At 48.4% G+C, this 25370-nt stretch overlaps 1 protein-coding gene across 1 annotated transcript in view; it reads right to left on the reverse strand.

Annotated features, from left to right (window-relative positions):
- The window catches only part of ephb6 (eph receptor B6), a 38617-nt gene that overhangs the window by 5137 nt on the left and 8110 nt on the right, over positions 1–25370 (reverse strand). Inside the window, exons 2-14 of the mRNA XM_076041129.1 lie at positions 20438–20502; positions 15045–15317; positions 12042–12211; positions 11657–11952; positions 4370–4525; positions 3581–3852; positions 2743–2824; positions 1942–2066; positions 1697–1859; positions 981–1095; positions 832–887; positions 391–507; positions 55–302 (exon numbers count right to left, since the gene is read on the reverse strand). Of these exons, the coding sequence (XP_075897244.1) occupies positions 55–302; positions 391–507; positions 832–887; positions 981–1095; positions 1697–1859; positions 1942–2066; positions 2743–2824; positions 3581–3852; positions 4370–4525; positions 11657–11952; positions 12042–12211; positions 15045–15317; positions 20438–20502 (2138 nt within the window). The remainder of the gene's footprint in view (positions 1–54; positions 303–390; positions 508–831; positions 888–980; positions 1096–1696; positions 1860–1941; positions 2067–2742; positions 2825–3580; positions 3853–4369; positions 4526–11656; positions 11953–12041; positions 12212–15044; positions 15318–20437; positions 20503–25370) is intronic.

The raw sequence follows: 25370 nt of genomic DNA on the forward strand, positions 1-25370 counted from the left end.
AGCGGGTGGGGTCCTGAATTGGCTGATTGAAGGGGAGACAGGATGCTGCCTCACCCTGAGGAAAGAGTCCAGGGGTCCGTTCTCCATGAACTCTGTGATGATCCTCTCTGGGGGGCTGCGGGTGATCACGCCCTCCAGCTTCAGGACGTTGGGGTGGTCAAACTGGCCCAGGACCCCGGCCTCGCTCAGGAACATGCCCTTCTCCCGGTCAGACGCCCCCCAGCGGAGGGTCTTCACGGCCACCAGCACCTCACGGCGGCCCAGCGGGCGGTAACGGCCGCGGGACACTTCCCCAAACTGAGCTGGAGGTGGAGAGAAGGCAGGTCATGATGGGTTTTAATGGATATGGAGAAACAAATGCAATAACCTTGCTTGATTATAGAGTCCTACCTGCACCAATCACCTCCTCTATCTTAAGGTGGGTGGGGTCTATTTCACGGGCAAACTCCTTGACAGCCTCGCTGGGGTCCTCATAAGTTGATGGATCCACATAATACTTCACCCCACCTAGTATTTCAAAGGATGATTATCATCATGATAGTTGGATTTCACATCCTGTCACATTTGATTGTAGCTGAAATGTTACACATTTAAAGATCATTAAATGGTGGCATATTTGAAATATATGACATAATAATACAAATACAGTAAATATAAATATAATAAATCAATACAAAATAAATATTAATGAAACAATAATAAAACACTTAAGCATCCATTAAAACGCATAGCAACAAAAATGTATTGCTACTTGGACTGAAAACAATTTGTCTCAATAATAAAGGTAATAATAAAAAAGATAATTGAATATCCTTCAATTATATTTCTAACCTCGGTTGCTGATGTACCTCTGGAGTCTGTCACTGTACGGACTCTCCCTCCTTTTACTGGCCAACAAAAACACAAATTAAAGTGATGAATCAAGACATGTAAAAAATAAAAATAAAAATAAGTGGAAGTGTCATCATGTGTTATTGTACCTGCGAAATACCACCACCACCACAATGGCCACCACCACGAGGAGGAACGCTGCGCCGCCCATCACTGAGCCGACCAGCAGAGGGAGTCGGTTCTGGATCTGCTGGGAGTGTTCCTCTGAGGAATTCAAAGATAGCAAGAGTTTTGTCATGTCATGTCACATGGCAGTGAAATTATTGGTGTGGCAGAAGCCGACGTGATTGTGGTGAGTATGAGGTCTAAATAAAGTCTAAAAACATTTTAAAAAGTGTTTTCTATTAAGTTCTAAAAGTAAAAAAGTAAAAAAAAAAGATTAAAAAAGTCAACAACAACAACAACAACAACAACAATAATAATAATAATAATAATAATAATAATAATAATAATAATAATAATAATAACAATAATAATAATGATAAAAACAGTGAGTCAAAAACACTCCTGCCACTTAAAACAAGTCTCTTGTTGTTGTGGCTGGATATGGAACTTTAATTGAAATATCTTTACTCAAGTAACAAGTGAGGATTTCCTGGACGGCTGGTGTAAGGAAAAGAATTGGATTTCTTTTTTATTGCACTTCAAATCCTTTAAAAGCAAAGAGGAGGCTAAAGGAAACCATTAAGTTCCTGGTGGACATCCAACCAGTACTGAACCTCCCTGGTACTAATGGTGAAGGATCAAGGGCCTTGTGATTGCGGTGGATGTCAGTGGGATGAGCAGAGGTGAGTGAGTGCGGTACCCAGCGGCAGCGTGGTGAAGTAGATGGTGTTGCTGTAGGGGCCGTAACCCCTCTCGTTGCGAGCCCGGATCTGGAAGGCGTATATGGAGCCGGGAATCAGGGAGGTGACGGTCAGCGTGTTGGTCTCGCTGTACACACTTGTTGCACTGTCCACATCCGAACCCTGAGGGAGACGGAGTTACATTTGGTGGTTCGTAATGTGTACATGTATGTGTGTGTGTGTGTGTGTGTGTGTGTGTGTGTACCTTGTCGTAGAATCGGAGCTGGTACTCGAGGATGTCCCCGTTGGGCCTGTCGGGCTGCGGCCACGACAGGGTGATGGAGTCGGGGGCTCGGCTCAGCTGGTGCATCATGGGAACAGCGCCAGGAACTGTGGTCAGAGCAGTTTGTAAAGAGCTTGTACTTATAAGGGCGATTCACACTTTGTGACCACAAGGGGGCAGTGTTAAAGAAGGTACGACAGATGTAGCCAAAGTGAGCTGGCTGTAGCATAGAGGAGCAGGATCTAGTTTCCGCAGCCGGCGATGTTCACTGGAATCTTCAAGTTTCCTGCGTTCCTTTCATCTAATCGATAAATTCTAGGAGCTGCAGAAGGAGGTTTTGGATTATTTGGGGTTTTAAATTCTTTTACTTTTTTTTTTGGTGAGCGCTCCAATCAATTTAGATCATATTCCTGGAGAAATGATATAATGGTCTGCACAATGGCCTATTTTCCTCTCCTCCCCCCAACTTGTCTCCTTTCATCCCTTGTTCTGTCAGTCTTTTGTCTGGCCAATCGCTCATTTGTCCCTTTCTTCCTCCACTGCTACTATAATATGATCTGGCAGGGTTTTTGTAACCTCAAGCAACCTCCTGTCCAGGGAGCAGGGGCAGAAAAGACAAAGCAACAAAGCAGGAGGAGGAAGAGAGAAGGAAAAAAAAGGGGGGAGAAAAAAACTGGAGGACAAAAAGAAAAAAAAAACCCAGACGCACCAAGGACACGCGGCATTCACATAAACATCAGCACTGAGGCGTCTGTTAGTCTTTCATCCTCTGTCCTCACTCACCTGACTGGCTGGTGGTGAAATTGATGCTTGTGTATCGAGCTGGAAAAGGACTCAGAGACGACACCTCATTCATGGCCTGCACCTGTCGGCAGCGGGGACACACAGACGTGGCATTTCAAGATTTTTTTTCACCATCACCTCCCACTCCACCTCCACCTCTACCTCCACCTCCTCCTCCTCCTGTGAATCAACTTTAATGGCCTGCTTCCGCTTCGGAAAAACAAAGGCCGACACGTGCGCCGACTCACTGCGCCTGACAACAAATGCTAGTAAATATGTGACCGCTATGAATAAAAAACCAGCTGTGATTATGCTGAGTTTCCCGGAGATGAATAATAAATGTTATTGGGTTTTTGTTTTTTTTGTTTTTTTTGCTGAGCTGGAGATTTTTGAAATGACACAGCAGGCCTGGCCCTAGTCAGTGGTGTGGAAAAAATATTCCAAAATGTAGAAAGTGGCAGCACAGCTGCAGAAGAGCTGTCAGATTTTTAGAATTAATTAAATAATCCTGAATAATAATTATAGATTTTTTGTGTTTATCACAGTGTGAATATGTATAGACTGGAATATATATGTATATAATCTTTTCTTGTTATCATCATCATCATCATCATCATCATCATCATAATGATTGTCATCATCATCATCATCATCATCAGTGTCATCATCATCATCATAATGATCATCGTCATCATTATCATCATCAGTGTCATCATCATCTTCATCTTCGTCGTCATCGTCATCATCATCATCATCATCATCATCATCATCATCATCATCATCATCATCATCGTCATCATCGTCATCATCGTCATCATCATTAGGATCATGTTCCTACCTGGATGAGATAGGTGACCCTGGTCAGCAGGTTGTTGAGGGTGACCCTGGTCTGCTTCAGGTTGGTCTGTGAGGGGCTGAAGGTGACGCCCTCCCCGCACCAGGAGCACAGCGTGGGGTTGGTGACGGTGGCCGAGGGGCAGATGCGGCACACCACGCCGTACCACACCTCGCCGCGGCCCCCCATGTCCACTGGGGGGCGCCAGCGCAGGGACACGCCGCCGTCGGCGCTCTCGTACTCCCAGGTGAGAGAGATGGGGGAGGACGGAGGAGCTGTGGGGTGGAGGGAAGTGGCTCAAAATGTGAGAAGGAAGGAATCTGAAGGCATCTGCCTGCAGTTGGCAAAGTCATTTAAGGTCATGTGTGTAAAATTTGCCGGATTTATGATTTTTATTTTGGCAAATATACTGCCCATAAATGCATTAACAAAAGTGTATGCTCACAGTACAATAAGACTGATTTGGTTTTCCTACACTTAGAACGGTTCTTATTTATGTGTAAGAATATACATAAAGACAAAAGAAGCTGTTATATTTCTAAGGAAGCCTGGTGTGGACAGGCTTCCAGGTTGCTTGACGCGTTTGGTATTTAGGGTGATAGCTATTGCCCTTAAATAAACCAACGAAGAAGTACATGGGGGGAAGTAACCAAGTTTGTATGTGCAGGCCACTGCAGTTCACTGGCAAGCTCGGGAGAGGGAGGGTCAGCAGACAGTGTACCTGTGTGTCCACAGGTACACTGTCTGCTGACCCTGAGACAAACGTGTGTAAAGAAAGCGACAGAGTCTCACTAGTGCAGGCGGTGGAGTTGTCGTCGCCTGCCGCTCGGTAGAAGCCGCTGCGGCATTCACAGACGGTGGAGCCCTCCTGGCTGGTCCTGCTGTTGGAGGGACACACCGAGCATGGCACCGGACCCCACACCGACTTGAAGTAACCCACCGGACAAGCTGCAGAGGGAGGTGGGGGGAGAGGGGGGAGAGAGGGAAACGGTGAGTTTGGCTTCTTTACAGTAAATAAGAAATGATTTGGAAAATCAGAATCCACTCTGAGTCGTCCTGCAGGCTCGCCAACACACTTCAACACTCTCTTCTGCTTCTACTGCTTTGGCTGATTAATAAAACACTTCATCCAGGGAGGGAAAAAAAAGACACAGAGAAGAAGCACTTGAGATCAAATGAGGCTTTTCTGCTTTTATATAACGACAAGGCACTTCTCATCATGAGCAGTGATGGAGTGGGCTGTCCTCGCTGATTTCACAGAAGCGGCGACGTCGTGTGTAAAGCTGATCTTGTGTAACTATGCTGTTTTTTCCCTCTCCTGCCTCCTCGCCACTCGGTGTTTTTGTCTGGAAGAACAACACGGCAGCACAGCACCAATTTCAGACCAGCTTGCGGTTCGCTCTGAGACGCGGCCGCCTCACGGTTGTTGCCGGCCTTGTGCAGCGGCGGCGGCGGCTCAGCAATTTCCTTCTGTTTACACAGGAAGTGACCTGCGTTAGCAGGGGGGAGGAGAAAACCAAACACACACACACACACACACACACACACACACACACACACACACACACACACACAAAAAAAAAAAACGATTGAAAACACTGTTTGAACCTGCAGGCTGTTTTTCTGCTTTCAGGAGGTTAAAAAAACAAAAAACAAAAAACAAACAAAAAAAACCCTAAAGAAACTGTGAAACGTGTCACTTGTTCATGTCAGCAGCAGGACGACGGGGCACCGAGGTCACGGCGACAGCGACCTCGCACTTCACGCCGCCTGCCAGAGCTGCTCATCCCCGAACGAGAGCGCCACCGGCTGTCCACTCCGCTGCCATTTTTTGACTCTGTGCGTGCGTCTGCGGGCGGGGGGTGGGGGATGGTGGGCGGGTCACCTGATGGCGGCACGGTCACCTGTCGCCTGAATTTTATTCGAGGCCTGCTACCTGTCAGCCCGTCGACGTGGCAGGTGACACCAGCTGAGACAGGCTGCGTCAACAAGAGGCCCTTTAAATAGGAGTAACAGGGCTGGAGGGGGCAAGGTGACCACCTCCTCACCTTGTTTATATAACCTCATCAAAAACATGCACCGTGTCTCACATCCCCATATGTGTGACCGGTGCGTGTGTGTGTGCGCGTGTGTGTTTGTGTGTGTGTGTGCGTGCGTGGCTACGTGAGGACTGGATGGTGTTTGTAGAAATGGGGGGGGGGGGAGAGAGGAGAATAAACCGTTGAAAGGCTTTCCATGTTCTCACTCGTGTCGGGGAGCTCGACTTCGCTCTCAAACAGGTGTGAAGAGCGAGGCGGGGGGGTTGAAGGGGGGCTGGAGGGTGCAGCGGGAGGAGAGAGGCAAGGGAACACGTCCCAGGATGGTTGCAGGGCGAACAATGGGACTCATGTCTATGGGCATGAGGAGGAGGAGGAGGAAGAAGGGGAGGAGGAGGAGGAGGAGGAGGAGGAGGAGGGTGGTGGGAAGATATAGAAGAGGAAGATCTCCAACTCCTCCATATTTTATATCCACTGCTGCACATCAGCAGACGTGTTCTCCAACAGCTCTGACAACCTGCGGCGGGAGGCTGCAGAGCTCCTCACCCCCGTCTCCACCACCTAATCATTCTCCTCCTCCTCCTCTTCATCGTCATCTTCTCCACCACCTCCTCTTGCTCTTCATTGTTGTCCTCCTCCTCCTCTATCTCCTCCTCCTCCTCTTCATCCTTCACCTCCTTCTTCAACTCCACAAACCCACCCAACTCCTCCTCCACTTCCACCTCCTTCTCCTCCTCCAGCACACCCCCCTCCTTGTCCTTTTCTTTCCTCCTCCTCCTCCTCTCATCCACGTGATTCGGGCAGCCAATCAGACCTCCCCCACAGCCCGTCTCTCTGACAGTTGACAGCCCTCAGTGACGGCTGACACTCGGCACAGCGGCATCTTCGAGCGGAGGTGCCGGCTCTTGTTGTGTTTTACGGCTGCAGCGCCTGATGGGTAATCCACGTACGCTGTAGCGACTTATAAAAGGGAATGAAGTGAGCGGTCGAGCTCATTCATGGGTTGTTCCATTGTCTAAAAAAAAAACATCAGGCCCTTCAATAAAGATGTCATTAACAAAGTGAAACATGTTTTTTTTACGAGATCGACTGCATCAAATGTAGAACTGGCTGTTAAACTGGGCAGTCAGGGGGATCAGGAAGCACAACATCAATGAATAAAGTCATGTTAACATAAAAGATTGGTCTGTAGCTCGCTGACCCAATTTTTTCCCTTTTTTCCACCTCTTCCTGTTTCATGCACTCATTCCCTCCTTTGGCTCCCAGCATAATCTCCCCCCCCCCCTCTCTTGCACATACACACACACAGGCGGGCAAATGTTATCCTGATGTCAGTCCATCTCTCTCCTCTCTCTCTCTCTCTCTCTCCCTCTCTCTCTCTCTGCAGCCTCCGACGAACATGTCAAATGTCACGGAATTCTCTCAGGAATTCCTGACCAAAAGTCTAAAAAAAAGTGAAAAAAAAAACGCAGGCAACATTTATCAGCAGATCGCACGTCAGTCGCAACAAATTGCATTTTGCATTTTTTCCCCCCGACCACACACACACACACACACACACACACACACACACACACCTACCTCTCTCTCTCTCTCTCTCTCTCTCTCTCTCTCTCTCTCTCTCTCTCTCTCTCTCTCTCCCTCTCTCTCTTTCTCTCTCTCTCTCGCCATAATGGTGACGTGAGTTTCCAGTTTTATTTCTGTTGCGTCGATGTCCAGTCAACAGATCAATTGTGCAGCTCATTGAGCACGTGGCTGGTCGGACACTGGCGGGCTGTGAACAGCGGCTCCAGGGCAGCCAGTCACAGCCAGCGTGACTGGTGTAAAAATCAATAAAAAAAACAACAGACTTTTATGTTGCAAAACACCACTTCCAGATCCACGAAGATCAATATTGTTTAAAAACGCGGATTTATAAAAGAAAAAAAATCTAAGCGCCGTCGCACTGAATCCCTCGCAGACCTGCGAGGACACAATTATCATGACGCGGCTCAGAACATTAACTGGGCGTCTCTCTCTCTCTCTCTCTCTCTCTCTCTCTCTCTCTCTCTCTCTGCTGGGAGCGCGAGCCGTCACACACAAAATCAGGACAATCTGACCCTGATGAATATTTCACTTGTCGGTTGCATGCCACAGTTAACTTTGCACTCATTTCTCCGCTAATCCCCGGCCCAAATCCTCCACAGTGGCTTCACTTTCTGGAGAAACTGCAGACAGACAGGCAGGCAGGCAGGCAGGCAGGCAGGCAGACAGGCAGACAGACAGACAGACAGTCAGGAACGCAGACACACAGTCAGAGAGGTAGACAGACAGGCAGACAGACAGATAGAAGTCAGACAGGCAGACAGTCAGAAAGGCAGACATACAGACAGACAGGTAGGCAGACAGAAAAGAAAGGCAGACGGACAGTCAGAAATACAGACAGGCAGTCAGAAAGGCAGGCAGACAGACAGACAGACAGACAGCCTCTGAGTGGGGGTCGCACAGCAAAGAGCGCAAGGAGCAAATGTTTCATGTTCGGCTTCAGGTGTAATTGTGTCTCATGCTCGGTTGTTTTTTCCGCCTCCGCTGGCCCCCCGCACGCCCCACCTCACTCCACCTCCCCCCGCTCACCACCCCCACCAATCCCACCCCCTCCTCCTGTGCGCCTCCCTCGTGGGATGCAAATGTCAACAGAGAAAATCATCCTTCTGTTGCTCGGTAGAAAAATAACAGCAGGCAGCTGCCGTGCGACTCTCTCCCTCTCTCTCTCTCTCTCTCTCTCTCTCCCTTGCTCCTTATTATTTTTCCTCCAAAGGATGAAATTGAGTTTTTTTTTTTTATCCCAGTCTGAGATTTTGAGCGCCGTGCAAAAAGCCAGATGTTCCTTGCGACTCGCTTGCGATCACACGTCTTCATAAAAAGTGAGGAATGATCCTTTATTGGCTGCCAGCTTGCCGGCGGCGCTGCGACACTGACTGATGTTTCGCCGGCTCCGTAATTCATCATCAGTCCAAATGGTGGCGATGTGTTTTTCTTTTGTTCTTGCAGGCGTGAGTCACTGGAATAATGAGTCTCCACACAAACTGACCCACCCAAGTTTTAACACATGAAATAATGCGATGGTTGTTCTGCAACAAATATCGAAGTTTAATTGGATTTAATGAACATGTTTAAATTTAGAAATATCTTATTTATGGATTTAGGTGATACGACTTTATGGTGCCTGTATGTTGGGGTGTGTTTTGTCGCTTGAAATTGGGTCTCAAAACATGTAAAAAAATTAAAACAAAAATAGAATTTGATTCAAATTTTCATTTTTATCAAAAGAAATATCCTTATTCAATGAATTTAATTATTGCATCGGTCATCTTGGGGTTTTACAAAAAAAAGATCATTCTACTAGCAATTTCAGGAAGAAAAACAAGTTCAGTGATGGGTTCATGTTTTAACTCCAAAGGATAATGTAACCGTCTTCGAATTGACATCTTGAGCCATAAAAATCATGTCTCCATATATCCAGTCGCTTTAGAAGAATTAGAGGAAAATCCACTCCAACATCACATCACGCAGTGCTAAAGAGGATTTCCTTCTGCTGATCTAAATTGCATTAAAGCAGCGAAAGCACGACATTTGGATCTGAATAAAACATAAGGAAAGTCGGGCTTCTGAAAAGACTGTTCCAATTCTCTCGCGACGGCGGCCGAATAACAATGAGCAACAGTTCTGCCGAGCAGTTGCGCCGCCGTTCGACGACGCGCGTGAACAGCGTCCTCTGTTCTCATTTCAAAGTAGCAGCCAACGAGGAAGCGGCTCCAGCGAAGGAAGCCGAGCGACGAGCGAACGTTAATAATCCCCGACGACGGCGGCCATCTGCCGCCGATATCAGCGTTACCCGGGGAACGACAATGTGACCACGCCACATCATTAGCCGGCAAAGTGATCAGCAAACCCGTAATCGTATTGGGAGTCGGAACAATAAAAAAAAAGACGGGAGCAGCGTGGGCAGCGGCAGCGTGTCGGATCGTTGGCGGGTGGAACGGCGGAGGCCTCTGGCTCGGCAGCAGAGCACTTCTGAGGGGAGATTTGTCAGTAAATATCAATCAGGCGCAGACAAACACGACTGGGACGTGGCCGAGCCCACACACACACACACACACACACACACACACACACAAACGCACACACAAAAAAAACAAAACTGAAAGAGGTTGAGCGCATTTCACAGCCCACTGGGCAGCGTTGCACAGTTAATTGTGTCGGACTCGGTCGGACCCTCCAGAGCCCCCCAGCGCCCCCCCCCCGCCCTCCCCAGTGACCCCACCACCACCACCGTGTGAAGAAGGCCAACAATTACCAGCGTCAGGGTTTAATAGTAACCGTGTGGTACTTTGCTGCTGTTGTGACCTGCGCAGTTCCAACATCGGCCTCACGGTGTCACCACCCACGATCGCACTGTGTGTGTGTGTGTGTGTGTGTGTGTCGCCCGCTCCGGAGTTTGCCTTCACTTCCTTAAAGTCGTTAACTTGCATCCTCGGATCTTTCATTCTCCCTCCCTCCCTCCCATCCGTGTCTCCCCTCCCCCTCCTCCCCCTGCCTTACCCTGCCTCCACCCGCCCGCCCTCCCCCCCCTCCCCCTGCGGTTTCTGTCACTTGTTCACAGACGAGTGGCCATTACGTCGCCATGACCTAAATGTGTCACGATGTGCTCCCTGCCCTCCCTCCTCCTGCTCTCTACCCGGATCTCTTCCTCTTCCACTGGGCATCTCTCAAATTGTTTTCTGTTCTGTCTTTTCCTTTTTTTTTTTTTTCTTTTTTACTCCACCCCCCACCCCCTCCCACCACCACTCACTTTATTTATTTTTTATTTATTTATTTTTGCTGACTCTCACTCCCTCAGCTGTTCGGAGGTGCGATTCTCTCTCCCGCCACTACTTTCCTCCCCAGGGTGACTTTTCAGCAACGGCCTTGAAGAGGATTTCGTTTAAAAAGAAAAAAAAAAAAAAAATCCCAGTTGCTTCCGTCTGGCTTGCCCCCAGCTGACCGTGTGACGCTGCTGCTTCCCCACCTTCCTGCTCCCCACATCAAACACAGCTGCGTATCAAGGTGGCGGGAGCTTCTTCCAGTATTGATCCAACAGCAGAGAACCCAGAGGAGAAAAAAAAAACCTCGAAGTGTACATGGGCGAGAGTTTCAGATGCTAACACGTGGTGCAGGTGCAGCAGTGAGCAAGAAGGTTGGGACTGCTATTTCCATGGCGGATTAACACCAGGCAACCTCAGTTGTAATGCAATAAAGCTGCTGTTGTTTTTTTTTTTTGATTGAACATTATTGACTATTCTAAATGTTCAATAAGTTTCAGTAAATGGAAGCAGAACATCAGTTTTGGTTCAGCGGATGCCGGTTGAACCTGCACAGACTGACTGCGCTGTTCACCAGATGAAGCCAGTGGGATGAGACGAGTCTCATGTTGGAGGTATGAAGACCATCACGCCCATATGCTGTTCCTTGCCATTATCTACTTTACTGTATTTAAATGGACTGTATTGCACCAAGTCATCGAGTGAGGCTGGTGCCTGATGCTCAGGAATTATTCAGGCAGTGTGCACACAGGTGTGTCGCCAACATGATTTGAATATGATTTGGCTTTGCTTGCTGCCGTTCCTGCCCTGCAATTGGTTTGTGTTTGCTATGCTTTACACATAGGTCCAATGTGTAAAATCTGGCTTGATTTATGATTTTTATATTGGTAAAATCTTACCATACTACACATAAATACATAGCATGGCACATATGGCAACTCTACTATAACAAACTACATTGCGGTGGAACGAACAAACAAACAAATTAATGAAAGACATATAGATGGACAGATAGATGTATAGACAGATATAATCACATTCTATCTATCCATCTATCTATCTATGCATCCATCCATCCACTTATCTGTTTATCTATCTGTTCGACCGTGATGTAGTTTGTCCTGATAGAGTTGCCGTAAGACCCCGGACAGATCTCACACCGGACCTTTGAACCCCCTGATGAACTCTGCCATCTTTCTTACCCAGGCAGGCGGACCCGTTCACGTTCTGCTCGTAGCCCTCGTCGCAGACACACCCTCCGACCGGGACCATCCACTCGCCCTCGGCGTTGCAGTGCATGCGAGGAGGGGCGCCCCCCTGTGCCTTGCTGTGGGGGACGCACGTCCCCGTCACGGGAACCAGGGCGGTGGGCTCCGCCCCAGAGGGCGTGGCCGGGTACGACGCCAAGTAGAGGCTGGTGGCCGGGCACTGGCGGTAGAAGATGGACACGCCCATGAGGGAGACGCAGGCGCCGCTGTCGACGATGGCCAGGACAAAGCTGGACAGCAGAGATTTGGGTGTTAAAACGGGAGGATCCAAAGTTAAAAAGCAAACGCAGCAAAGTGGGGGAAACGCAGCAGGCCGCACCCTTTGCGCGTCAGCGGGGCGAAGCTGCGCGTCTTGATGTTGACCCGGCTGTATCTGTTGGGCTGGTACTGGTGGGGCGAACTGGGCTCCACCTTGGAGAAACTTTTATCAGCTGCTATGGTGTCGATCTTCACCCATCCCTCCCTGCTTTCCCTCTCCGTGCTGGACGGCTGCATCGGGGGTGGGAGAGCACAGACGACAAGAATGCAAAAAATGAGCGAAAAAGCCAAAAACAAATTGTGCTTGATTGAGGTCAGCTGAAGGGGTTAAAAGTAAAAAAAAAAATGCACAGAACAAGCAATCTCAAAAATAAGAGGCCATGTGATGTGATGGAAGACACTTTTGCTGTATATTTCTCCCCTAAGCACACTTAGACAGACAAATCAGATTCCTTCTCAAATCCCATTTTTAGGGCTGACTGTTCACACTGTTTTTAGCAAGGTTCCCAATGGGATCTGGCTCTGTTCAGACTGGGCCACATTACTGACCAATCTGACAGGACGTCGGAGCGGACGCGCCGTTCGGTGCGTGTCCAGCGTAGCGTGTAGCGTGTGACGTCATATAATTGCGACAGCGGCACTTGTTACGATACATGCCCTGGAGCTCGGCTTGAATGGAGCAACAGTATCTCCCCACAGATTGATGAGCCAATGAGTTTCCTCCTCTGTCCGGGCACTGCTGTTTTCTACTTCTTCTGTCTGCTCCATTACGTTACAGCTCCGCACCTGAAATGGCGCTCTCTGGTGGCGCATTGGGTCTTGCGTTGCGTAGAGTGACGTCACGGACAGTCAAAATCCATCTTTGTGTTTGGAGCCATTCACACTGAGACGCATCTGTCCAAATGCCATTTTGAAACTCCCTCCCGAAGGTGGTTTCAATCCGTTTTGCAAAAATCGGATTTCGTGTGATTTGTGACTGTTCAGACTGCAAAAGAGCCATCCGGTTTCAATCTGGATGGGCTAAAAATTGGATTTTGGCTGGCTGGTTCGAACGAGGCTAAATAGTGGGATAGTGTTGTAATTGTCTATTTTGGTCAGTTGTAATTTAACTCTACTGTTAATTCTTAAAGTCTGGTAATAGAACTACATCATCTTAACCTGTTATCTGAGAAGAGATTGAAAGTATCCATTAAAACGTTCCTAATCACTGGCCCCACAAGGTCGGGTGATGAGTTAAACCTTGGAAAATGCACAGAGCAAGAAATCAAAAGCAATAAGAGGCCATGTGATGTGATGTGATGTGCTGCATCTTTTCACTCCCCAAGCACATGTAAAATTCAGAGGAGTTTACCAAGAGCAGTACAGATGCTCGCAGTCCTCAGTGGGGAGTTTGTGCTCAAGATCCCGGTAAAGACTTTTAAGCGCCGCACTGCTTCCTGCTCTTCTGTGACTCTAGTCTGAGTCCTCATCAAGCTTTGATTTGCATTTTTCTTTACAGTCTCACTTCTCTTTAGGGGGAAACACGTTCATCTATACAAATAAGGTCCCACTGTGAATGAAATTATAGCTGTCGGCTCAGCCGTGGCAGCAGCTCGCAAAGGCATCAAGGAAAAAAAGAAAGAAGAGAAAATGAAATCTAGACGCTCACATAAAAAAAAAAAAAACTCAATCACTGCTCCCGCTTTAACCCCGACACACTTCAAATGCTTCGTTTCGAGATGCTGCACGGCGCAGGCTAGATTTTCACACCTTTAAAATGCAATTTCCCCGGTACATTTTTGCACCAGTAAGTAACTGAGAAAGAGGCCAAAGAGGTGTTTAAACTGGCTTTTCATGCTGTCATGGTTTTATTCTCACATGAAAGATGACTGCATTTCACCCACCAGCCTGAGGGGGCGCTGAGGAGACAAATGAATGACAAAGCAGAGACAAACACGGAGTATTGCACTTGGAGGTTTGTTTTGTTGGAACGTAATTTAACTCTTGTGTTAATTTGTAAAGTCTGCTACAGCAAATTAACCTGTAGTTGACCACTGGCTAATTAGGAGATTTGTAGCATTTTGTTGTTGCTTTAACATCAGCAGTTGCTCTTGTTTGACGAGTTCATCAAGACGTCACTAATCCTCCAGCCACGCAGTTGCGTGTTAATCCAGTTTGTCTTGTGTTACATAAATATGTCAGACAAGCATTATTACATTACCGCAGGGCTGAGCTAACTTTGGTTTCATGCAGATCCCAGTCGGCAGCTGCTAGAACCTTGGACTGCAAACTATGAAACCCCCTTGGTAATCCTTTGAGAAATTCAGAATTTCGGAGGACATATCTGCTTTCAGCTGACCTTTTTTTTTTTTTTTTTCCTCTCCCTCTCTGGCTGCACAGTGCGGCACGAGGCCGGGAACGCAGCCGTGCTGTAACTCTCTACTGCTGCTCTCGGGGGACGTGTGATCCTGTCAAGTACCTGGATCTTTCCACTTAGACAGGCTGTTTTAGTTCGTCTGAGGGATGTTTGTCCTGTCCTTGTTGGATTTTTTCTTTAGACCGACTGTCTTGTCTGATCTCATTAACCAAGTCCAGCCAAGTGTCTCTCTATCTATGAGAATATTCCTCATAAAAAATCAGATCATTATTTCTCATCTTGGACTCTGAGCGGACGCATCAAGCACAAAAAACTATCCGATAACACCGCTGCACTTCATATTTACTCATCTGTTTACCTAATTTGCAGCTTTCTCGTTTTGTCGGACCACCCTGGCCTGGAGCGGTATGAGGGCCCTTTGTGACATCACAAAGGTCAAGAACTACATGGATCCACAGCAAGTGACAGAAGCAAAGGAGGAGCTTTTATAATGTCTTTGGCGGTCAAGAGCAGCTTGGTCTCAGATTATTGTCAGAGCACACTGGAAAAGTCAACTGTGCACAATACGGGACTTTAATTGTGCGCTTCTAATCCTTTCGGTGCCAGATGGTGATTCTTTCTCTCAAGTCTTCCACATGTGTGTGGCTTGTTTTCAGCAGTGAGTTATCATCATCCAAACAAACAGCCGATCTTCGCAGCAGCTCTCACCTCGGCTTGCCAGGTCCTCTCCAGCTCCCTCTGGCTGTCGGCCTGCTTGTAGTACAGGGTCAGCGTCTCCCGGCAGGTGGGCGACGGCGACCGCAGGCTGGCGCAGTCGCGCACCGAGAAGCGCAGCGTGACGAAGACCCGCGGGGCCGAGAGGCGGTACAGGAAGGGCGTGGCCAGCCAGTTGTCCTGCACCCGCTGGTTCTGGTTGACGTTGCAGACCTCGAAGGTCCGTATGAGCTTCCCCTTGTCATCCAGGACGCTGACCTCGTCCCACTGGGAGAGACGGAAAGGGCACATGTAGTACACACAGAGATGGACGGACGCCAGGAGCCTCTACATGCCGGGGTTTACATTCCGCAGGGTAAACACAAGGGAGATTGGCCGTCCCTTGTAAGGAGGCCTTTACTTTCCCCTCACGCTGTTGATATTCCTTCTGCAAAAGCATAATTCCTTCTCTAAACAGCACACTGGCACTGGGGCCACCGTTTGAAAAGTGCCATGTATGTAGGTCATCGGCATGCCCTTGATCCACACGACTTTCCCCGCATCTAATTAACTAATCGATCATCTACAAGCTGTTAATTAAACACCCTGCAATATACAGGGCACACAACACATTTCATCTGCGACACTGCAGGGGAAACAAGTGTCTTTAGCGGTCAGTGAGGCTGTCAGAGGACTGCAGAGGGTTGAAATCCTCAATGGAAGGGTGAGGAAAAGGCACAGAGAGACATACCGCAGGGTTCAGTCTGGTGAATGAAAACCAAAGGTGAAATATTTCACTGCATACTGCAGAGGTAAAAAAAAAAAAGACTATAGTAGCACATGGAAAAACACATCATTATTTGAACAGCAAGACTTGATGCTGGTCGCAGTTTTTGTAGCTAAGGCCTTTTTTTCCAGCTTTAGCCACAAATTGTTTTGTTGACGGCACGCGGTTCGATCAAGAAGTCTAAATATAAGAACAGTTTCAATTTCATTTTGTCACATCATCGCAGTTTTCTCGCGTAGTATAATAGCGCAGACTCAGTTTTATGTGACATGTGGTCCACTTGCACTCCTTTGGCACTCGCGGGCGTTCGGCTCTCATGTGACGGGTGGCGGACACTTGTGTGTCTAACTCATGGCAGCTGTTGTGTAATAAAACGTGCAGATTTTCATTTCAATTTTTTTTTTTTTGGTCGGACAGACTCGGGAGGGGGGGGGGGGGGGGGGCGCGGCGCAAAAACGGAATTGGACGCGAGCTGGCGGAGGAGCCGCGGCTCTGAATGAGAACTCTCCACGTGAGTCAAAATGTAAATTGCAGCGGGGCTGCTTGGGCTTAGTTTCACCAATTATAGAGGAAGGGCCGTCCTCAAAGGACGAAGGGGTTCTGCTTTACATGCGTGTAGCCGTGAGTGACAAGCAGGACCTTTTTTTTGCTCCTGACACACAGGGGAATTGTGTGTGTCTGGCCACATCGTCATTATTCTCCTCGCAACAATAGTGAGGAGGACAAAAGATCCTGGCACCCCAAATGGGTGCATTTGGCATGTGTGTGCGTGTGTATTTCTGTATTTTTGTATGGTAATGTATGTCCACATCCTCCACGCAGCACTAACAGCCTGTGGCAACAAAAACCTTTGTGCAGGACAGAGAGAGACAGACAGACAGACAGACAGACGGTGGATTTAAATTCGGTCAAATTGGAGTAATGACAACATCAGAGGGGCGGACAAGACCGGCAGAGAGAGTGTGAAGTGCGAGCCGCTGCCGCCCTGATGGGGTGAAAGGCCCCGGTTTTCATCACCCTCTGGGAGTGTGCCGCTTCCGCCGCCGGGGTCGGAGGTCGTAGGGAAATACACGGAACCGCTGGAGAGAGAATGTTTGTGGTTGGCTGCGGCGAGGAGCGTCCGCAGTGTAGCGGCTGACACTGTGGGGCCGTCGGGGTTAATAGAAAAGGCCCCCGCCAAGGTATCCATGTGTGGTGTCGCGTGCGATGCCCTTCTGTACCTCGTCTCATTTATGAGGCTAAGCACGGGCAAAAAGAAAAGATGGGGGCAGGTGCAGGAGGAAGAGGGGCGAGAAGCAGGAGAAGAAGAAGAAGAAGAAGAAGAAGAAGAAGAAGAAGAAAACCAGGACGACTCATCTTGGTGATCTAATCTGAAGCGAAATGCCAGAGAGCACTCTCTCCAGTGACAGAGAGCAGCGAGGGTACGGAGGGCAGGGAGCGCAGGGAGGGCAGGGAGTGCAGGGAGTGCACGGGGGCCACGGCCTGGGACGTACATGTGCACACTCAAGGTCACAAATGGTGCACAGCGACAGTGTGATTAGGAGGAAAGCAGGAGAAAAACAGGCTACAGTAGGAAGTTGTGACACGTTTGGAGGGAGGTGGGGGTTCAGTATGAGAGGGAGAAAAACAAGCGGTGACCCGGCAGCCCCGGGTGTGCAAAAGGGGCACCGGGAGGAAAGATGAAGGGGATGGAGAGAGGCGGAGACAAAGAAAGCAGCAGGAAGAGGAGCAGCACATGTGGCAGCGAGAAGCAGGAGGAGGAAAAACCCTCGAGGAGAAGGAATGAAAAAGGGGGTGGGGGGGTGCGTGAGGGGTTAAAAAATGCACATGTATGCGCAAGCACGATAAAAACACGTGCGCACACACAACACCCCCGCCCCCCTCCCATCCTCCGCCTCTCTTAGTCCTTCTTTCTAGTTCGTGCAGCTTCACGCCCCAGGTCAAATAACCATATCTCCATCTCAAAAGCACTTCTCATCCATAGACCATGAAAAAAAATGATGTGAGAATGCTTGACTTGGTCTCTCGCTCTCTCTCTCACACACACACACACGCACGCACGCACGCACGAAAAAAAAAAAAAAAATCCCACAAATGGGTGGCCCACTGTTAACAGCAACCGCAAATTCCTCAAACACGGCGGCGCTCGTTAATCAGACACGGTGCATATTATGCCTTTAAGGTGGATGCTGGGTGATAATGGCAGCACATAACAGCTTAACGTTCGGTGTGCGGGAAGATAAAAGGCTTGATGTGAGCGCGGATGTTTGCCAGATGCTTTCATTAAATAGAAACACGGCCACCGGAGTTGACTTACGTAGTGCTTTTCAGATCGCATGCTAATATTTTGAGTTGATAAATCACGCCGAGAACTTTCTCGCCGTGTGTGTGTGTGTGTGTGTGTGTGTGTGTGTGTGTGTGTGTCCACTCACTCAATAAACAGTCAAAAGCAGAATGTGTTACCAGCGGACAGCAGACACCCTCGACCCAACGCCACCTTGGTGTCAGTGGGACTGTGCTGGCATGCTAGCTAACATTGCTATTAGCAAGAGAGCTAACATGTTCCGAATTCGATACGTTTCAGTTCGGCATTGTCACGTAACGTCATGTGGGATCAAAACGATCGCGTTTACCGTTCTATTTGCACTCCGCCATTCTTTTAAAGTAGTTAGAGGTAATCAATTAAGTCATTGTCACTTTCCTTAACAACTACATTGAGCCTTGTATACCACATCATTAATTTACAGCATTAGAATATAAACAGAGATATTTTTATTTAAAAAAAAAAATATTAGTGGACCCATGCCATTTAGAACACACCGGTAATTTATTTTCCAGAGCACTAAAAGTTTAAACGTATCCTTGGGCTACTTTTATTTTCCCGCCCACCACATTATATTCAGCTTATTTGGACATACGGTTAATTAATGTCTCCAATGTATATTGTTTCTGTAGTGATGGAGTAACTTTGCAGCGTAACCCAAGAGCTGTCGCGCACTTTCTCACACGGCCTGACTGATTATCTGCAGCGCTGCGACATTAACGCTGATGCATGTGTGCAATTAGGAGACATATTCGAGGTGAACCGCAATCACTCACAGATGGATGAATTTAACTGACCCTGTGTTTGACCCCGCCACTGTCACGCAAGTACACACACATGAACTCCTACATTAAGCTCACCACCACCCTCCTTCTGAGGACCCCCACCAATCCCACCAACCCCCACCACACACACACACACACACACACACACACACACACACACACACACACACACACACACACACACACACAGCTCAAGGCAATGTTACAACCTAACAAAAAAAAGTAGCTCAAGAATGGGAGATCTATGCTTCAATCACTGCAATCAGCTCACAGATGAAGACACACAGTGTCCATCAATGGGACGGAGAATTTCCACCCTCGGGGTGGTCTCGCAGGCAAGGCGGGGGTCATGAGACGCTGCTGGCTCACAGCGCTGTGTGCCACCTGCTGAAGGTCGTACAGCCAGTGTGCCAAGTGATACTGCTGATCGTATACCTCAGTTTTCAGTATAAAATTATTCATAATCATGACGCTGGTATGTTGTAGTAATCAGCAATGTAATTGGTTGCAGGCCAGAACTGCAATAGTATTGCAATAGTAGCTATTTTTCTTTGATTACATGCAATGAATGTAACCTGGAAAATTGTGCCAACTACAATAATCAATAATATAAACAAGTGTTTGATTGTAATGTGCTTAAACAGACGAGAATAATTAATATACCCTCTTTCTCGCATTGTGTTTTACTATCTAATTATTATTATAAAAACAGATTAATTTATAGTTATTTGTAATACAATAATATTAATATTATAACTGGTTATGATGAAATTGCTCATTGGGCATCAGTTTATTTTTGCAGAACTAAAACAACCCTTGCCCTGCGATGAGCTGGCGACTTGTCCAGGGTGTCACCCTGCCTTTGCCCTATGACAGCTGGGATAGGCTCCAGACAAATTCAACTCGTGGCTTGTGTGGTGACTGCTGAACTCAACCTTTCACACTTTGGTGTCATTTTTTCATGACGCATCCGGTGTGCACGCAAACCTTAAGACTTAAGGAGCTTAGACGTGTGAGCTGACATCACAGAGCAAAGTGCAACCTCAAAGTCCAATAACTGTGAATTTAAGTTTTGTGGCAGCCAGAAATTCCTCTTTCACTTTTTTTTTTTTCAGTCCCTATCATTAGGATGAAGTATAACTACATCCGTGTTCATGGTCTCCGCTGTGCCTTTTGATTAATGTACAGCTTGAGAAATTAAACTGCCATCATAATTGCACACACAATCCTCATCAATCATGAAATCCAGAGAGACTAATTCATGTTTCAATCCGCCACATTTATTTGCCTTAAAGCAAATTGATGATTCCTTTTTGGGGTGGGGGTGGGGTTCAGAGTAAAACGTGATTAATATCTACTTGTTCTCCAGTGACAAGCAAGTATTTCAAGTTGCAGACGCGCGCCCTTGTCAACAACTTTAATTTGCCATCTTAGCCATCGTGACAGATTCGGCAGGATTTCGCGTCGTGCACAGGCAGGTTGAGTGTGCTGTGCCACCGAGCTTCCTGCTTACCCCCGTGTCCGGATAGGTGGTCCAGCCCAGCTCTGAGGTAGACTCTGTTGTGTCCATCAGCATCACTGGGAGGTAAGGAAGCAGAGACAAGAGAGAGAGAGCAGAGTTGAGCACAGAAAACGAAAAAGCGGACGTGCAACAGTCGCTTTAAATATTAAACATTGTGCCGAGCGAGCGCTGATAGGAGTGACGGCAAAACAGAATTTGTAATCACGGTTGAGAGCCATCTGGGAGGAAATCAAACACTGATATGTGGATCTGCACCATGATGAAATTTGTGAAGGAGGAGCTTTCATTAAAGTCTTTTTATGAATTTGTTAAGTAGCAGCAGCATTTGAAAAGCTGCTCTGGCAATGTGTTTTTCTTCTTCTTCTCCTTCTTCTTCTCCTTCTTCTTCTTCTTCTTCTTCTTCGTTTCTCAAGGTTCCTCTTTGATTTTCTCCTTTTCTCCCCCAGTGCAGGAAAGATCTGCTCAGGCTCCAGCTGTGTGCATCTGTCAGAGCTCATGAGCCATTCTGAGTGATGATCCGTGTTGACAAAGATCTCATGAGAATTTTAACTGATTGACCTGATGGGGGCGTCACGATTAAAGATCAAATTTCCCAACTTTGAAAAGGTCACAAGTCACATTTTATAAGGAAACCCGGGGAGCTGATGCTTCTTGTAGTTTTCGCTTCCAGGGCGAAACTTTTCTATTGCATATAGTTTAGTGCCAAGCGTGTTCAGGGCTCTTTGTCTTTTTGTTTCCATCAAACGCTTTTCCTCAATTTTTTTTTTTCCTGACCAGGCTGAGCGAAGGCTGGAGCATTGCGTGCGACTTTTAGCTGAGAGTGTGCTTTACCGATAATTTGCTCTCAGATTTAAGTGCTTTGAAGAGCGTGCTGTGTTGGGATTCATGCGCGCACACACGTGCACACACGTGCACGCACGCACACACAAAACACGCCGAGTGCTCTTGCTGACACATGGCAGCTTCCCACACACACACACACACACACACACACACACACACACACACACACACACACACACACACAAACAGAAGCCCTCAAATTTTTTCCATTAGTATTCAAAAACTGTAGTGGCTGCTGGTCTCTCGCTCTGCCACAGCCTGTTGGGGAGGGGGGGTGGGGGGGGGAGACGCCGATTGAACAGCGGCCAAAGATTTTTCCGTGTGCGCAGAGGTGGGAAAAGCATCCGTCTTTAGGTCTGAGCTGCCTGCACAGATGGAGCTAATGGGGGAAAAATGCACAGTGACTGATTTCATTAAGCGGAACTCTTATCACCTAAAGGGCTGCAGACGCGCGGCAACAAAAGCACCGTGGGGAGGGGAGAGAGAGAGAGAGAGAGAGAGAGAGAGAGAGAGAGAGAGAGAGAGAGGAGACGAGCGCGTTCTGTGTTTACCAGTAAATCATTTCTTATCGCTCATTTCTGCCATACAATTTTCATGCCTTTGATTTCCGTTTCACATCACAGGCAGAAAGGAGGTTTGCTTTCTTTCTTTCTTTCTAAACCAGACAAAGAAAATCTGAATAAAAAAATATGCCTGATTTCCAGTGGGCAGCTGAGAAACTCCGCTGACCCTCTGCCTCCGCCTCCCAGGTGTGCAAGGCCGGTCCCGGCCCACACGCTCCTCTGTCTGCTTCTCACCGACTTCCATTCTAATTGGCGTCTTATGACACAAATTCCCCGCCACCTCTGACTCCTCTGGCGGCATGTTAAACAGATTTTTTTTCAGGATTATACCCACACATGGAGACCCTGCAAATCTACCTCCCCCCCTCCACCCACCACCTCCACCTCCTCTCTTTTACAACCCCCCCGCCCCCACCCTGGAGCCTGTCTGGCTGCTTTCACCCACATGCTAGTCTTTCATTTTTTTCATTTTTTTTTTTTTTACGTCAATCTTAGTAAATTCACACATTTCCCATGGAAGTCCTCCAGGATTTTTTTTTTCTGTGGTGGTGGTGTTGTGGGGGAGGGATGTGATATGATATCAAGAAAGGAATACAAATGCACTGTGACAGCGACAGCGTGCATGCCGGCCACAGGAGTCACAAGAAGTGGTGCTGGGTGTTCGGCGGCAGCGTGCTCGGCTGGCCGCGAGGCTGCAAGCGCAACTCTGACCAGGATGACAAAGCAGCTGAAGGCAGGAGGGGGAGGAAGAGGAGGAGGAGGAGGAGGAGACGGGAGAGAGCAGCCGGGAGAGAGAGAGAGAATGTGTGTTTTTTTTCCATTAGTGACGCATCTCTCCTTGACTCCGTAGCTATGGTTCAATGTTCAGCGCTACATCACCGAGAGCACTTCAGAACTTAAGTAGCGTCGCAATAAATATCACGTTCGCTGAGGGGGGCGTGGTCGGACTCGAACCCGCTGCTCCTTGAGAACCACCGCAGGCCGAGTCGACGTCAAGCACCCCCCGGGATCCAACATGGCTCCCACTCATTTCAGTAGCGCAGTGCTGCGACCCCAGAGCATGTAGCAGTAGTGTCACTTCCCATCATGCCTCCGTAACTCCCATTATGCACCAGGACTCCTCAGCCAATCAGAAGGAGGCAAGACACAGCAGCAGGCACGGCGCCACAACGTCATTCTGGGAATATAAAACTATTTTCTGGCGATTTTCTTGCCTTTATAAAAAAAAAAATTAAACATAGGAAGTCCACGACTTATAATCTACAACAGAAAGATTTATTATGAACCCTGTTTCTGGTCAAAGTTCATCCTGCCATCCGTTTTACGGGCGTTTCTTTTTGTATTGTAGTCTAATGGGGGAAAAATGCTTTTCGGGCCAGATGGAGTTTTGGTTGCAATACCTCGAGTGGCCACTGGGAAATAATCTCTGCGCTGCCATATTGCCAGCCTGGTATCCAGTTCTTGTAACACATCCACGGTTGACGGGCAGACAGCCAGTGTATCGATGAGCTCCATGTCACCCCCCCACCCCGAGACGCAGTTGTCTGTTTGTCGCTTGTCGTTAGGTGGGTAAAAAAAAACATGTCATGGGTTGGCCGCACGCAGCCCGACACAGACCTCATTAAGCAACATCCTATTTATATCAGCTGAAAGCACACACGTCAGTGACGCGCTCACACACACACACACACACACACACACACACACACACACACACTCAAAAGCAGCTAATGTGTCATTACAGATTCAATTAACCCTCTGCTCCGAGGCAAAGTCATGCATAAAAAATATACAGGCATCTATTTATACATGAATATTTATGGGGGGTGCTATTTTGTGTCTTGTCATGGGAAGGGCGGGGAGCGGGGTGGGGGGGGGGGCAGGGATGGGGCAGGCCTCGGAGACCAAAGGCCCCATCGCTGCCTCCCCCCCGCCCCCCACTGCTCCCTACAACCCCTCGACATGATGAAGACACGGTGGCTGTGCTAAAGGGCGGCGTGTGCGTCTCATTGCGTGACATTAGCGTGTTGAATAATTCACTGAGGCGCTGAGACGAGCGCTGAGTGCCGTGTTGTGGACACCTTTCAAGGACCTGACTGAGGACCCGTAGCTACGTCTAGTGTGTGTGTGTGTGTGTGTGTGTGTGTGTGTGTGTGTGTGTGTGTGTGTGTGCGTGTGTGTGTGTGCGCTGCAGAGTTGAACAAAGGAGAGGGACACTTGCTGGCAGGGCCACTTGGCAGTAAAAGCCACAGCATCTCTCTCTCTCTCTCTCTCTCTCTCTCTCTCTCTCTCTCGCTCTCTGACTGGCCCATTTAAGGTCCAGGACACTCAAAGTTTGTCGCTGACAGTTGGAGGAAGTGCTGAGTCTGCAATCTAGACCTGAGTGCTGCGTTTAATGCACGCCGGGCGCCTCCTCCTCGTCTCCCTCCTCCTCCTCCTCCTCCTCTCCCCCTCCCGCCTCCTCCTCCGCCTGATGTTGTCTCCCCGTCCCCTCGGTCGCCCGCCCCGCTCCGCCCCGTCCCGCTCCGCCACCACGTGTGTATTATTCATCTGAAGAGTGACAGTGGGGTGGGGGACTCTGCACACCAAATGAGGGGGAACGTCGTGCTCCATTATTGATACTAAATCTGCGTGTTGTTTGTTTGGGAAGAGCTTTTGGAAGGAGAAGAGAAGAGAAGAGAAGAGAAGAGAAGAGAAGAGAAGGGAAGAGAAGAGAAGAGAAGAGAAGAGAAGAGAAGGGAAGACCTTTGTTTCTTTGCCTTTTGCACAGTTTGTTTCCTGTTTCTAGTGCTGCAACAGCATAGTTTCCCAATTTGTGATCAATAAAGTACATCTATCAATCTATCAACAGTAGGACAACACACTGGCATTTTTATGCATATGGATGAGCCTCGTACACTCTCCCAGTGTGTGTGTGTATCCATATCCGTGTGTGTATCCGTATCCGTGCGTGTGTGTGTGTCCGTGCTCTCCACTCAGCCGTGGAGAGGTGTCCAGCATTATTTAACCGTCCTCTCCTGCCACTTGAAAAAAAAAAAACCCTACAGCCGTCCCCTCGCCAGCCGCTTTTCTTTTTTTCAACACTTTGCCTCCCCGTGTTGCCCGACACTCGGCACTCGGCGCTCTAAGTGCAGCGATGATGTTCACATCACGCCTCTCCGGCTTGGCGCCCGGCTGCACGCTGCCGCCGCCGCCGCACAACTCCTTGTCCAGGGGCAGAGGGAAGGAGGGTGAGGAGGGGGGAACCTCCTTGACGCCGTCGCTGTAAATATTAAGGTGGGCCAGATGTGTCTGAACACCAGAAAGTCTGTGTGTGTGTGTGTGAGGAACACAAACACACACGCACGCACTTTTTTAGGACCGAGAAGGAAAAAAAACACCGGTATAAATATTCCCACACTGGCGACGAGCGCTCTTGTCTTTTGTGCTCAGATTGTGTTTTGTCCACTCGTCCGCTCTTGATGCGCTCCAGATGCTTCCACCCACCGGCAGGCAGGCAGGCAGTTGAGGACGAGGCC

Source organism: Nelusetta ayraudi, unplaced genomic scaffold, assembly GCF_046127955.1.
Source record: "Nelusetta ayraudi isolate G7.1 ecotype Tasmania unplaced genomic scaffold, CSIRO-AGI_Nayr_v1 ptg000063l, whole genome shotgun sequence".
NCBI classification, from domain to species: Eukaryota; Metazoa; Chordata; class Actinopteri; order Tetraodontiformes; family Monacanthidae; genus Nelusetta; species Nelusetta ayraudi.